The sequence below is a fragment of the Macrotis lagotis genome, chromosome X (genome assembly GCF_037893015.1).
Source record: "Macrotis lagotis isolate mMagLag1 chromosome X, bilby.v1.9.chrom.fasta, whole genome shotgun sequence".
NCBI classification, from domain to species: Eukaryota; Metazoa; Chordata; class Mammalia; order Peramelemorphia; family Peramelidae; genus Macrotis; species Macrotis lagotis.
The window spans coordinates 565,470,726-565,487,460 of NC_133666.1; the positions used below are offsets into that span (position 1 = coordinate 565,470,726).

At 32.2% G+C, this 16,735-nt stretch overlaps 1 protein-coding gene across 1 annotated transcript in view; it reads right to left on the reverse strand.

The window, feature by feature from the left end:
- EIF3E (eukaryotic translation initiation factor 3 subunit E) overlaps positions 1–16,735 on the reverse strand; it is a 46,316-nt gene that overhangs the window by 22,123 nt on the left and 7,458 nt on the right. Inside the window, exons 3-7 of the mRNA XM_074201114.1 lie at positions 15,794–15,911; positions 9,439–9,481; positions 8,135–8,239; positions 2,274–2,399; positions 1,522–1,646 (exon numbers count right to left, since the gene is read on the reverse strand). Coding sequence (XP_074057215.1) covers positions 1,522–1,646; positions 2,274–2,399; positions 8,135–8,239; positions 9,439–9,481; positions 15,794–15,911 — 517 coding nt within the window. The remainder of the gene's footprint in view (positions 1–1,521; positions 1,647–2,273; positions 2,400–8,134; positions 8,240–9,438; positions 9,482–15,793; positions 15,912–16,735) is intronic.

Genomic DNA, 16,735 nt, shown 5'->3' on the forward strand with positions numbered 1-16,735 from the left:
TGTATCCTAACATGTTGTAAGGGTCTACAGACTTGACCAGATTGCCAAAGGAATCTATGATTTTTTAAAAAAAAGGTTAAGAACCTCATGCCTAGAATAAAAATGAAACAGCAACCTGAATTCCAAAATTAAAACAGGGAGAAAGATGACCAGCAATTAGGTTTTAATAATGGACTACACAAATACAAATGAAATTTATATAAAATAATTTAGAGAGGGCTTTTAATTGCCCAATAGATCAAAAAAAAAAAAAAACAAATCTAATCCTAAAATGCTGATGCCAACTTGGGTTAAATGGAAGGATGATATTTAGTTCTTATAATAGCTTTTGTGCATTTTAGACTAAGGGTTAAGGTGAGCTCAAAACACATAAAAAAACGTATTATATTTTATTAAATTCTTCAAAGTACATTTTAAGAGTTTTAGTCTTAATTTGAAAAGGTCGCAAACATTTCTTGTCACATGAGAAACAGTGATCAAAACTTGATAAAAAAAAGGCTCATAGACATAAAATTATGCATAGCAGAACTTTTCACGGTATCCAAGAACTATTAAAAAATTAAATGTCCAAAGATTGGGGAATGGCTAAACAAACTGTGGAACATAAACGTGATGAAATGTTATCAGGTTGTGAGAAATGTTTTAACATGATGAATGCATGATTTTGGGCCAGGATGCTAGCAGACTGGCTTGAGCAAAACTTCATATTTTTATACTATCAACCAAGGTTGTTGTAAACCTCCTAAAAAATGCAAAGTGAAACAGTTTTGGTTAACTTGGCTTCACAGGTAAATTGACTTAGGATTCAACTATGGAGCTGTGGGCCTTTTGAGCAAAGAATTCATAAAGTTAAGAGTTCTGAGAGAGCCTAAGAACTCAGGGGAACTTCCTTACAATATGCTTTTACTTAAGGAATTACAGAATATGAAAAACATATTGAAGTATTTTAAAAGTACCTAAATTAAGGAAGTTTTGTGCCTTCATTAATAGATGCACTGTACCGGATGTGAAATGATGACTTGAAAAATACAGAAAAAGTTAAAATAAACCAAGGCAAAGTTAAATAAGCATAGCCAGGATAACTACATATATGTATATATGTACATTATGTATATACACACAAATACACACCCCCCTCAATGATTACAACAATCTAAAAGGAAATAAGAACAATCAGGAAACAATCGTAATTGAAATTGTGAAAATATAAACTACAAACTGGGTTGCTAAGAAAGTTTTGAGGAGACCTTTGCTTAAGTCCTTTGTGAGGGTGGGGTCCATGAGTGTAGACATGTCACATTTTTTAAAAAAATGTATCTATTTGATTTTTCTAGCACTTTAGAATTTCTTTCCTATAAAAAAATTCTGTCATAAGGAATAAGGGAAAGAGGAAAAAGACTTAAAGGAGGAAATGTAAGAAACAGGATAACAAAATATATAGCAACAACAATCTTTTATAAAATTAATTTTTAAAAACTAAAACAAATTAAAGTAACAAATCTATTAGTTAAAATTACTTACTGTGGCTGGTAAAGAAAGAGATCAATAATGTTGTCTCGACCTTTTGGGTGGTTGAAGAATACAAACAGAGACCAATGAATCAGCCATGTTCTCTGCTGAAGGGATTGGAGTGGAGAACTGACAGACTGAGCAGAAAAAAGGAAAGAACATATGTGGGGGAAAAGTTTTCACACTTCATTTTTAGGAGGGAAAAAAAGCCAAAAGATACTGAATTTTTTTTAAAAAATGGAGGGACATATTGGAATCAGTAAGATTCTATATAATATTCAGGATGATTTTCAATTGTTTCAAAATCTGTGGTCAAAGAGGTTCTGCTATACTACCTTGCGATAAAATTGTAAAGGCAAAGTTTCAAAATAAGACCCAAGTATTCCTTGAAATAGGTTTTCCTATACACTCACTCAATAAGTATTTAATGTTGTAAGTATGTCTCTCAATACCTCAACATAAAGTGCAACAGCAGTATTATAAAACTGAATTTCAATCCAAAAGCTAGTTTAACTAGTTAACATTCTGCACTATACATATTTGTTATAACAAACACTATTACAGCAACTGCCCAGTAGTTTCTTTATCAGAATAATGTGAAATATGTACAACCTGTCAAGGGGTAGAGGGGAAGCAAAAATTGTATTACTATCCTTAAAGACATTCAAGTATAAATTCTGAAATTCTCCATACCACACTAACTGAAAATTCTGGCAGAAAAAGCATTAATTTAGATTAAGTAGTATTTCAAAAAATTTACTCACATTATTATCTATGGTCTCTTTCAATCTTGTGAGGTCTTCCATGGCTGCATCCCAATTTTGCATTAAAATTTCAGCTGCAAGTTTTCCCCACAATGAACTCAAAGCATTTCTATCAGTGGAGGGGACCTTTAAGGCAATTAAAGACATTTATATATTCACAATAAAGCAGTTTACAAAGTGCCAGATAATTTTTATATAACCATATAACCTTATATTCAGAAAAAAAAAGTTGTTGATTTCACTGAAACTTGTGGGTATTTTAGTCATTAAATAAGATCATATTTTAATCTCTTTAAAAAATTTTTATAACTTGATTTACTAAAAACATAGATTTTTAATACTTAAATCTAGATTAAAATACAAAAGAAGTGCTTTAAAGTATTGGCAAGGGCGGCTAGATGTAGAGCACCAGCCCTGGAGTCAGGAGGATCTGAGTTCAAATCCTACCTCAGACACTAAATTACCTAGCTGTGTGGCCTTGGGCAAGCTACTTAACCCCATCGGCCTTGCACAAACCTTAAAAAAAAAAGCTATGGAATATTGGTCTCATTTGTTGCACTGGTTTTAGTGAACTGCTTTTTCTGCTTTTTTTAAAGAGGATTTTTTTTCCTTAGGGATAGGAATGGGAATATATTTTGAAATGAAGATGATATAAAAAGGTAGCAAAAAAAATTTATGAAAAACTTCACAGTATTTAATGTAAGTAAAACTACTGGAAAAGCCTTTAGTAATATTAAAGATCAACTAATTGTCAAACGTTTGTTTCCTGAAGTACCTAAAAATTCAAAAAGTAAGTGGATCTGAAGGGGATAGAGGGAAACCCGAGACTAAATACTATACTATATTGTGGATGTGGGAGATTAACTCTTGTGAATCCACATTAAAACCACCACCCCCAAACAACATTTCTAACAAGTCAATGAAGCAATGTAAAAGAGGTGACCATGCTGTTTAGTGCACATTAAGGAAATGTTTTAGAGGTTTGAAAAACTTCCAAAACCCGAAGTTATTTTTCTTCCTCTTTTTTGGCACTGATAATTTGTTCATCTGAAGTCAGTTTCTGACAAGGGATAGTAAAAATAAATAAGTAAATAAGTTAGGTCACTATTCATTTTCTGTTGTTCAGGTTTAGAGCTTGAAAGAACCTAGAACATAATCTTATTCAAATTCTTCATGTTAGAGAGAAGAAAATGAAAGTTACTAATAAAAAGCAAACTCAAATCTTCTGATTCAGAATCCAGTATTCTTTCCACTGTACTATATCTCCCATATCCTTCACCCCAGCAAAGTCATAAATAATGATTTTTAAAATATTAGATCCACAAAGACTCAGGAAAAGACACATTCATTTAGAAAAATGGTTCCCTGCAAAGACCAAATGCTCAGGAAACATTTTGACCTGCTGTAAGAACCACTGTCATTTTTTCCTTATGCCTTTTCCCAGAATATATTAGGCAAAGAGCTTCATATACTCAAAATTCTCATATAGCACCCCCCCATTTCCACTGCAGAACTGATTCCTCAAACTTTTAGCCATATATAAACATATTGCCTTTTCTAACTTTTCTCAACCATTTTCAATAGTGAAGTCTGTCTTTGACAAAAGAAACCAATCCAAATGTTCTGGATAGCATAAATTTCGCAGATGTTAAAATTATAGATAATTTAGTTAGCAGTTAAAATATTACACTGACAAGATAATTTAGCCTTTGTACTTTTTGGAAGCATTAATGATCTTCCAGAAGAGACTATTAATTGTAAAGTATGTACTGGCTTTAAGAGAAAGAGAAATTTGTTCTATAATCATTGAGTTTCACTAACAGAAACTTGTGAATTATGCACAAGGTGGCTATATTTCACTCAAAATTCCTGATGCTAAAATTGCATTTCTGACAAAAGAATGATAGACAATTGTAATAAAGTAAATATTACAGGGATCTGTTAATGAAAAGCCAGAGTAAAGGTGACTATTAATTAATAAGGGGCAGGTTTTTATACAAGTTATGAACTGAATCAGCAACTTTATTCAAAGACAAAGTTTATTAATGCCTCATTTGAATTAAGACATTTCTCATAAAATGGCAAGTTATAGACTACACAAAGAGTTCTTGAATTTACTCAACTAAACAGTCATTCACTAATTCTTTTTCAAATAAGGGTAATTCTAGGGTCACAGAGCTTTAATTTATACACCACAAACACACAAGGTCAATTAAGGTGTCAAATTCTAATCTTGGTTTAGTTACAATAGTTCTTTCATAGCTTATGTTTCCCTATCAATTCAAAAGAATCTTTACCAACCATCCAACCAAAATTTTACACACACACACAGTTTTGTGCCTAGCTTCTATAATAATTGAAACACCACCACCAAAAGCTTACATTTTCAAACTTAAGCCAGTTTTTTAAGAAAAGGGCAATTTTTAAGCAAACACAATGGCTTCAAATTCTATTTTTCATTCCTCTGAAAGAGTAAAAATAAATTTTTTTATCACTAGCTTTTGTCAGTTATTTCTAATATGGTGAAAACTTACATTCCTAAATTGCTGCATACAAACTCAAAGCATACTAACTGAAACTCTAATCATGATGATTAAATTTCATGCTGGGATACCAGTATACTTGGGAGTTGCAACACAGCATTAGATTATTTAAACAGAAGGCAGGTGTTCTTTTCTATTTTTAAACTGAGTAAGAATTACTTTCAAATTGAGAGGAAAATATAAAGAACCCAAACCCAGTTAAGTACTACTACTGTAGCAATAGTTTTCAGGTTATTCTAGAAATTACATTATTAAAACTAGAAATGCTCATAATACTAGTATAAAAGTTTGTCAGTGAACCATGGTAACTTTTTTTTCCTTACAAAGTTTCAATCAATGTTCTACTCTGGCTTAGCTCCCTATCATTAGAGTGGGCTCCTCAGACCATCCTGCTTTCAGAGATGGATATACTAGAACAGTTTCAATATCTAACTTCTCCAACAATTACCTAAAGTTTCCATGAGTTAGCAAAATGGCACATTCCCTTTCTGACTAGCAACAATGAATTTACTGTGCTAAAACACTAAGAGGACACCAAATATTCATTCTCAATATTAACAAATGATAGGAATAACTAGCTCTTTTCTTGTACTTGTAAGATCAGAGTTCTGATTTTACAATCCTGATTTAGGCTGTTTACATTTTTAAAGTAAACTAATCATGCTATTTGATATTCTTCACAAAATTCAAAGTAAAGGAGATTTAATTTTCTAAAAGAGGAAGAAAGCAAGAAGACAAGAGAAAGAGAAAGGGAGGAAAAAAATTAAGAGAGAAAGCAAGCATTATGAATTCAGACTGCCTTCAATAGAAGTACAAAAGTTATCTACCAGTGCCTGGGGATTTACAAATGGAATAAGTAGAAGACACTATTTTTCTAGGGGATTATTTTATTTAAAAATAAAATGGCAGGGAAGCTAGGTGGCACAGTGGATAAAGCACCGGCCCTGGAATCAGGAGTACCTGGGTTCAAATCCAGTCTCAACCACTTAATAATTACTTAGCTGTGTGGCCTCAGGCAAGCCACTTAACCCTGTTTGCCTTGCAAAAAAACCTAAAAAAAAAATAATAAAATGACACAGTAAAATTTAAATATATAAGTTTAACAGCTCATCCTATGTCTTTTGACTCTCAGTCTCACTGCCAATTTGTTTGCTTATTTTAAAATTGTCTTAGGAGAGATTAACTTCTTGGATAAGAAACAACATTAGCAAATAAAAAATACTTTCCTTTGTGGTAGTCTGGGTTAAAATTCTGAGATAACAGAAAGGTCATTAGAAAATTAGAAACACAAGTAATCCAGAGCTGAAAGACAGTTTTGTTGGATAAAGAAATATATTCCACAATTTCTGGATTAAGAAAAATTCAAAAGCTTTACAAGAACCTGCTAGAAATATATTTATTTACAGAAGGCAAAATTTATACTAACTCAAAAACCAGAAAGAAAAACTACTTCAGCACTGGCCCTGGAGTCAGGAGTACCTGGGTTCAAATCCAGTCTCAGACACTTAATAATTGCCTAGCTGTGCGGCCTTGGGCAAGCCACTTAACCCCGTTTGCGCCTTGCAAAAAAAAAAACAAAACAAAACACTAACCCCCCCCAAACCTAAAAAAAAAGAAAAACTACTTCATTCTCAGTTTATTCCCCTTGCAATAGTGAACTACCTAAAAGTATTAAGTAGGGATAGGAATTAATAGATGAAATGGAGCTATAATTTTATTGATACAGGGTACTCCCAATTGAGGAAAATCCCTTTATCAAACTGGTTCTCTGTAACTTAAGTTTTAGAAATCTGCCTAGAGTAGTATGATCAAAAAAGCTATTATTATATGTAAGACACAGGATTTGAATCCAGGATTTTCCTGTTACCAAGGTCAGTTCTATTTCTACATCACTCCATTAAAGATTCATAGATTTGGAGTATTTAAATAAAGGTAGCTTGGTTTTGTAGTTGGAGCATTGGCTATGGAAATTAAAGGTACTCAACCCTAAGTCAGTATTCCTTATCTGCAAAATGGTGAGGATAATAGCACCTATGTGATTGTAAATCACTTTAAAAATCTTAAGTCCCATAGAAATGCCAGCTATAATTATTTATCATAAATTTAAATATATAGGAAAGCCAAACTATACATATAGTCTTGGTTTTCCCTTTGTACTATGTAATATTCTAATAACTAAAATGTACAATGCACAATGTGATTCTAATACATTTAATTGTAATGAGAAAAAAATCACAGCAAACTATGATATAAAAGACAAATGATTTTTATTGCAATCAATCATGTTCATACAAAGCAAAAAAAAATTATGTTCATAGATCACAAAGCTAGAAAGAACTTCAGCGATGACTTAACTCAAACCCTTAATTTACATTTGGCATGGAACTAAGTTACTTGACCAAGGCCAAAATGGCGCTAACTCCACACCATTATCTCCCCTACTGGCATTCAGAGGTCAGCAATCTCTGTTAGAGCTGAATTTCACCCAAACCTAAAAAGGCCCCAAACAAAAGTTTTCTATCTAGAATGATGCAAATAGTCCAATGCTTCAGAAAATACCAGATCGTGTTCTACCTTCAAACAACTGACAATGAAGTAGAAGAATAAATTTAAAATATTAGGATAGATGAGCAGCTAGGTGGTGTAATGGATAGAATACTGGCCCTAGAGTCAGGAGGACCTGAGTTCAAATCCAACCTCAGACATGTAATAATTTTACCTGGCTGTGTTACTTTGGGCAAGTCACTTAACCCCATTGCCTTAAATAAAGAAAAAAAGAACCATAAAATTTGTTTAAAAATATTAAGACAAAATAAAATGAAATGAAGTGCAGAAATTCTAGAAAATCCCCAATAACTGTTTTTAGTACAAGTCAAAAAGACCATTTGCTAAGCAAACACTAAATTAAAATAATAAAATCTGACATGTTGTCAATTATGAATTTAGCAATAACCAAAAAAAAATAAGTATACAAAATAAGGAACAAAATCTTAAAGTTCTTCGCATTTAAAGAAATTAGAAATAAATTAACAGATAAAACAAACTGTTCTGTAAGCCTTTTCAAGTCTTAACTGAATAAACTTGTCCTAAATGGCAGAATTCATTTAACATTAACCAAATTTTTTTTGGAGGTGGAAGTGTCCAAATCTGAATGATAGAGATTCTCTGTAAAGAAACTCCCCATACTAATGTATTCCTGCAACTTAGAAAGTTATTGGGATGCCTGCCAATATGTGTCAATGTCTTGTCTTTAGTCTTTCTAGCTAGTGTAACCATTATGTCACATAATTACGAGATCAAAGAAAGGTGAGTACTTACCAACACTCTAAAAAAGTAGAGATATTCTGCTGCTCCTGTATAGTTGCCACATTCATATTGGAATTTTGCATATCTGTAGAGTGTATCTAAATATTCTTGTCTAAACTGAAAATAAAAATTAAAAATTGTACTATTTCAATGACTTAATGTCGTCTATTTACTTAAGTTCTATACCCAATCATTAAAAAAAAAAACAATTAGTTTTCACTGAAGGCTAGATTCTTCCCTAAATCTTATCCCTCATATTTCATCAAAATACAATTTTGGTTCTTAATGTAGATTCCTCTACTTTAGGAAAACCCAAATCTGAAGATATACTTTCAAGTCAACAGATAGCAAATTAGTACTATATGAAAGCACGTACTTTTACTTAAATGTTATTTTATGGAAATTACTGACAAGGAACTACAACATATACCTGGCAACCTACATGGTCTGACACAATTTTCCCATTAAAACCATAAATGTGATATTAAAAAGGTTGCCCCAAACTATATAATTTTGATTAAAAACCATAGAATCCCAGAATTAGAGAGTACCCTAGAAGTCATCTAGTCTGTACTCTTAAAAAGGGGATGAATCTTTTCTACAGCTTCTCAGTGGCCATCCAATTCCTATGTGATAGCTCCAATTCCTATGTGATAGCTCCAATGTCAATGAACTCAAGGTCTCCAAAAGGTAAACTATTGCAGAATTAGAAATCTCTAAAAGAAAAACAGACTATCTTAAAAAGCAGTGATTTCAACCACCAATAAAGGCCTTCAAATAGAAGCAGGACAACTTAAACAGGAGCAGAATACAAGAGGAAAAAAAATTCTTGGATTAGAATAGGATGAACTAGATGGTATCTGAAATATCTTCTAACTCAATATTCTATAATTTTTAAGTTCATCCATATAAAAGTCAATCTCCTTCCGTCTTCCATGTATTAATCTTTCTAGGGTTAAGAAACTACAGTTTTATGTGACAATCCATATTTGAAAACAGCAACAATATCTTCTTTCATTCATTCCTTCTCTCCCAATTTCTTTTCTTTTCCATGTTAAATAATTAGTTCCTTCAACTATTCTTATGGTATAATTTTGAATCCCCTGGAGTGATGAACATTGACGTGGAAGATAAAGCAAAAATATTATTGACTGTCCCCTTACAACTATTTCTATTATAACAAAATGAATTCTGTGATCTAAAGGCAAATTATTTCTTTTTACAAATGATCTTAGAAATGTTATTCTGAATTTCAAATTAGATAAAACATACTATATTAAATTAAGTTTCCACATATTTTAAAAATTAAAACTTACACCATGTTTGTCAGCCAGGTAGTCAAACAGCATGCGACCATCCCTGAAAATAAATGAAAAACAAGTCTTTAGGATCATGAAAATTCGTCACTTAAAAAGGTCATTTAAATTTTCAAGAAATAAATACACCGTTAACTTTCCAAAAGATCAGAACTAGGGCTTAAAATGCTACTTCTCCAGGGCAGGGAGACATGTTTTGTATCTCCCAGAATGACAAGTTTTGGGGTACACAATAGGTCCTTAAAAATATACTAGTTACATTACACAATTGGTTTTAATGTTATTTTTAATGTTTTTTAAATGTTATTTACTAAGCATTTATATATACCAAGCATTTTCCTAAGTCTGAGGATACAAAATGAGCAAGCCAGTCTTGGCTCTCAAAGAGCACATATTCTCATGAGAAAAGAAAATAACTAAAATTAAAATGCTGTAAACAGCACTGTAAATTTAGACTCAGTCATATTAAGTACCTGTTAAAATTAGTCATTCATTGAAAAATACCCCAAAGAACCATAGTTCTAGTTGTCCTCTTTGAAATCAACCCAATTGACTTGCTAGATATTTAACTGCCACCCTCATTTAGTATAAGAACTACATAGATACAATACTAAATCTTTAATACTTAAGAACAAGATTTTTAATAGATGTCACCAAACTAAATACTATCTAGAAGTTTTGCAGAATGAAAAATTTTGAAAATATAACCTATAACAAAATCAAAATCTTGGAGAAAAAAAGATAATATAAAATCATATTATTCCTATAATCCTGTCTGCTATGATAATCGAAAGAGGATACTTTAAGTATGCTTAAGATGAGCTTCCATTCTAGTAAGACTACTCAATGACCAAGAGCAGTGGTTTTACCCTCTGTTTAAGTCAGTAGAAAATTAAATATAAGATAAAAGGAGGGTCAAAGTAGATCCAAGATGATAAAAAGCACAGTCTAGCACACAGCTAAAGTCTCCCAACATTCCCCTCCAAACAACTAAAATAATTCCTCAAATCAAATTCTGGAACAACAAAGCCAATCAAAGGTCAGTGGGGGACATTTTTACAGCCTAAGATAACTCAGGAGGTCAGCAGGAGAGGAGTGACACTGGAGTGGGTGCAGGACAAGAGTGTGGCAGGAAAACCAGCTGTGATATAGCAGCTCTCAACCTGGAGACAATTAAGGGAGTTGAATAAACTTTAAGAAAGAATAGAGGAGGTCGGCTAGTTGGCGCAATAGATAACATACCACCCTGGAATCAGGAGGACCTGAGCTCAAATCTGGCTCCAGGCACTATCTAGCTGTGTGACCTTGGGCAAGTCACTTAACCCCATTGCCTTGCAAACCACTCCCCCCAAAAAAAAGAAAGAAAAGAAAGCAATGATCACACCTCTTCCAGGAAACACTACCTTGGAAACAACAAAAACTTGCAGACCTCCAGAACTAGCTCTGAAAACAGCAGTATGAAAAAGCCTAAATATTTGGCATAGTGCTGTCCTACATCCAGTTAAGCAGAACTCAAAATTTAAAACAAAATACAAAGTGAAAACAGAGCTGGGAAAATCAGTAATTAACAACAACAAATAACTTGATCATTAAAAAAAAAAATACTACAATAGGAAGACCAAAATATAAATTTAGAAGACAATACTGTGAAATAGCCACAAAATTCTTGAGAAAAATGCCAATTGTACCCAAAACCAGCAAAAAGTTAAAGAGTTAAGAGTTAAAGAGATAAGAAAGTGAAGAAAACGGTGAAAAGAAATGAGAATGATACAAGAGAATTAACAACCTGGCAGAAGAGGTACAAAATGCTTAAGAAAATAGTAATTTAAAAACATAATTAGTCTAATGGCAAAAGAGACACAAAAATTCATTGAAGAATTCCTTTAAAAGCAGATTAGGTCAAATGGAAAAGGAGTTTCAAAAGGTCACTGAAGAAAATGAATCTTTATAAATTATAATTTTGCAAGTGGAAGCTAATGATTCCATAAGATATCAAGAAGCAATTAAACAAAGTCAAAAGAATGAAAAAATAGGAGAAAAAGTGAAATATCTCAGAGGAAAACTGACTCAGAAAATAGATTGAGAGTTAATTTAAGAATTATTGGGTTACCTGAAAGCCATGATTAAAACAAAAAACACCTAAGACATCATATTTCAAGAAATTATAAGGGAAAATTATCCTGTTATCTTAGACATATGGGGTAAATAAAATAAAAATTAAAAGAATTTATCAATCACTTCTAGAAAGATATACATACCAAAATGAAAATTCCCAAAAATATTACAGTCAAATTCAAAAGTTCCCATATCAAGGAGGAAATAAAAATACTTCAAGTAGTCAGGAAGAAATGATTCAAATATTATGGAGCCACAATTAACATCATCAAGATTTAGCAGCTTCTATGTTAAAGGAATGGAGAACTTGGAATATGATAATCTCGTGGGCAAAAAGGTCCTAGGATCACAAACAAGAATTACCTACTCAGCAAAAACATGCATAATCTTTTGAGGGACAAATGGACATTTAATGAAACAAGAGGACTTCCAAACATTCCCATAGCTGAATTTTTAAAAAAAACTGTCACTCAAACAGAAGATCGGAGTATATAAATGTAAACATCAAAGAACAATTATAGGGCTAAATTGTTTATATTCACTAAATGAGAAGATATATGTAGCACCTAATAACTTTATCATTATTAGGGCAGTTAGGAGGAGTCTACCTAGACAGCGCAGATATTGGGATGTTCTCAAAAAAAAAAGTAGGGATAAGAAAAAGGTATATTCTGGGAGAATGGAGAGAAATAATGGCGAAAACATTTCCATACAAAAGAGGCATATAAGGAAGAGGTTTTAAAGTGCAATGTGGAATGGCAGACAATACTTGAACCACATTCTCATCAAAATTGGTTCAAATAAGGAAGAATACACACTCAGTTGAGTACAGAACTATTTTATCTAAGACGGAAAGAGGAGGGGAAAAGAGTTAAACAACATGGTGGGGGGCAAGGGATAATAAAAGGAAGTATGGATTAAGGGTAGTGTTCAAAAGAAAAATAGACTTTTGAAGAGGGACAGTATAAAATGAGAAAGAAGGATAAAGAGGATGGAGGGAAATAGTAATTTTAACTATGAATGTGAATGGGATGAGCTAATACATAATATGAAAGGATTAGAAACTAGAACCCAACAAAATGTATATAAGAGCTATACCTCAAACAGAATACTCCCAAACTTAAAATAAAAGGCTGGAACAGACCCTAATATACTTCAGTTGAACTCAAAAAAAAAAAAAAAAAAAAAAAAAGGTTGGATAATAATCATGATCACAGGGGAAAAAAAGCAAAAAAGAGACTAAATAAAAAGAAATTTATATAATATATATAAATAAAAATTTAAAAAAATAACAATAAATAAATAAATAAAAACTGCTTGGGTGGACCAGATTTTTTTCCATTTCAAGAAATAAATGCCTGAAACTCATTCAATCTTATCTTTCTTGACCTTAGTGATGATTAAAGATGAGATTTCTTCCCATCCAGAAAGTTATCAAGTGCACACAATGTTATTTCAATATTGTGTTGTATCTGTACTCTGACTGGTCACCAGGCAATAATCCTGAGTTCTCTGTTCACATAAGCTTTTACCTCTTGAACAAAGGCACCCATTTGGGTATTTACAAATACTTGACTAATTTATATTATCATTTAAGTATTAATGTCAATATTAATTATATGTCAATATGATTATTTATAATTCAATATGTCCATCATTGTTGCAATGGATGTATTAAATGTGATCACCTGATGATCTTAATTAGGGCTTATTTTGGGGGTAGGGTTTATATTATAAACATTCTGAAAAATCATGTTAGGGTTTCTTTTCCAGGTAGGTCTTATTTTAGGGTAAATATAGTTATGTCTAAAGGACTATAAAACTATGCATACCCTTTGATTCAGCAATAGCAGTACTAGGTCTGTCTCCCAAAGAGGTCAAGAAAAGGGAAAAGGACTTCTATATACAAAAATATTCATAGCAGTTCTTTTGTGTGGTGATAAAGAACTGGAATTTAGGTGATGCTCATCAGTCAGGAATTGTCTGAACAAGTTGTGACTTAGAATTGTGAAGGAGTACTACTGAGAAATGAAAAAGGGAGTGGTTTCAGAAAAATACTGCAAGACTTATATGAACTGATGCAGAATGAAGTGAGAAGAACTAGGAGATCAATATGTACAGCAGCAGCAGTATTATAATGATCAACTGTTAAATACTTGGCTTCCCCAATTAATATAATAATCCAAGTTAATACCAAAAAACTAATGATGAAAAAATACTAGACACCTCTGAGGAACTGATGAACTCTGACTGCAAACTGAAGTATAATTTTCTCTTTTTTTTGCTGTATTTTGCAATATAGTTACTATGGAAATATATCTTGCAAGTTTTCACATGCTGTTTTCCTTCTCAGTGGTGAAGGAATAAAGGGAGGGGGAAAAATCTATAACTAAAAATTTAAAGGTCTTATCCATCAAAGACAGAAAAGGAGTTGATTCAAACTTAGAAAATTAAGAATCATTTTTCCAAGAAAAATGATCAAAGAATTTGAACTGATAATTATCAAAAGAAGAAATTCAATGTATCAATAAGCAATGAAATAGTTTAGCAGTTCCTTTGTCAGTGTATGCTTGTAGTACTCAGTAATGCTTTGGCACCATGACTACTGGAAAGTTCAAATCCAAGAGTGCTCTGAGTCCAAATGATTAATAATTAAAGAGAAATTCAAATTAAGTAAAGTTTGTGATTTCCATCTCACCCTCATAATATTGGAAAAAAGAAAACAGAAAATATTGGAGGGGCTATTGGTAAACAGTACATTAAATGTATTCTTGAAAAAGCTGTGAAATTGATCAAGTTAATCTGGAAAGCTATTTGGAAGCACATCCAAAAAGTCACTAAATTGTGCATACACTTTGATCCATTTGTTATCACTAGAAAACAAAGAAAAAGAAAAATGACCAAATGTACAAAAATATTTATAGTACCTCTATGTAATAGCTGTAACTAAGGGGAAGCTGACCTACTGAAGATTGGCTAAATATATTATGGAATATGAATGCAATAGGATATCACTGTATTATAATGACGAAATAAAGTTTTATAGGAACAATCAGTCATGAAGAGTCAGACATGACTGAAATGACAATGAAACAACTTTCTTAATTAAAAATATCTATCTTCATAATCTAAAACTTCATTTGTTAAAAAAATGAACCAGATCTGAGATTTCACTAGTGTGGAAACTATGGGTGAGGAAATACCATGCTAAGTCAGCACCTACTCTGAAACATACCAGACTTAAGAGAGTTGCCTAGGAATATTGAGAGATTAACTGATTCTCAGTTTCTACTCAATCACTGGATTTGATCTATCAAGTCACAAAAACATCATACTAAATGTAAATACTATGCCCCCTTGGTCCCATCTCATCAATTCTCTCTAAAACAGTTAACTAGGAAGGGAAAGCAAGGTAATCTAATCTCTAAGAAGCGCCCAACTACAACCCAAGGACCAGGCCAACAGAGAATTTATACCAAGATCAAGATATGGAAATGAAACAAAATGATGGGGGGGAAAAAAAGAGTTCAGGTCTCCCTTATAGATATTCACGATACCATAGAATAGATTTGGAACTGAAAAAATTCCTAGATTTAGACCAAATATCTTCACTTTACAGATCAGGATACTGAAATCCAGAGAGAGAATGCCACATGCTCAACTTTATAAAAGCAATAAGCTGAGAAATGAAGTTGTCCACTCAAAACTCCAAAACCAGTATTCTGTGCGCTAGACCATGCTGTCTCAAGGATATCCCAGAGATACTTATAATTATATGAACAAATCTTTTGGAAAAGAAACAAAAATTTAGAAACTAATAAAGCTAATATATAAGTGCTATGAAATTAAAATCTGAATAAGACCACTGTTGTAGAGAGGGTTTTTTTTCAGACACTATTCTTTTCTCATTCCTTTGAGAAAAAAGGAAAAATAAAATTGTCATTTAGTGTTAAACATTGCCAGAGTTGGCAAAAAAGACAAAAAAAGGGACAAAAGTGGTAATTCAAATTATATGTTCATTTTAGGGAGCTGCAATCATGTTCAAAGAAATAAAATCAAAAAGATTTCATTGAAAAAGAACTAGAAAGTACCTCTGAGTTAATCTTGTCTAAACTCTTCATTTTAGAGATGAGAAAACAGGCCCTAGAGAGAAAACTAAGTTACAGAAATACAAATCAGTTCTTTTCACTCTTGCCACTATTTTTCCAACTACCACTAGGTTTCAAACGGAAGTGGCTACCTGGTAGACTGCATTTGCCTTGCTGTTTCTTCATCTTCAAACATCTTGACAATTGGTTCAGTTTCTGCTTGCAGCTGTTTTAATTGTGCAACAACAGTAGTTCTTTTGTCACGCAAAGCTATTTAAAAAAAATTGAAATTACTATAATGCTAATGTAAAATAAATCAAATTATAATTTTCAACTTGATGGACACTATACTTATTTATCTATCAAGAACTATTTCTCCTGTGCAGGTAGTACAATGGATTATAATCCTCAATTTTATAGATGAGAAAACTCAGGCTGAGAGGGGGAAAAAAGCTAGTAAGATCTATTCAAGATATAACAAATATAGCACAAATAAAAATACAGAAATCCAAGGGTCATGTGAAAGAGTCCCTTAACCATTCTATCTGGAATATAACAATAATGTACTTAGTAGTTCCCATCCTTCAAGAGTTCTACAGTCATTTCAAGAAATCTGTGAATATGCAAATCCTCATGGAGAATCTTTATTACACACACACACACACACACACACACACACACACACACACACACTTACTATGTGTATAAAGATACTACTGTATGGGGCAGCTAGGTGATACAGTGGATAGAGCCGGGTCCTAGAGTCAGAAGAACCTGAGTTCAAATCTGGCCTCAGACACTTAATAAATACCTAGCTGTGTGACCCTGGGCAAGTCACTTAACCCGATTGCCTTGCAAAAACAAAAACAACAATCCCCCCAAAAAACTAAGATACTATTGTGATTAATCCACCTAAAAGCAATACTGAATTAAAAAACAATGTGATGATATTTTCTCAATAGGCCAAAACAATGATAAAGGAAGTCACCAAAAATTTTATATAAAAAAATTCTAAGTTTTGAACCAACTGACTTTGAGTAGGTCATGAAAACACTTTTGATGTTATGCTATTAACTTTTTACAAATCAACATTA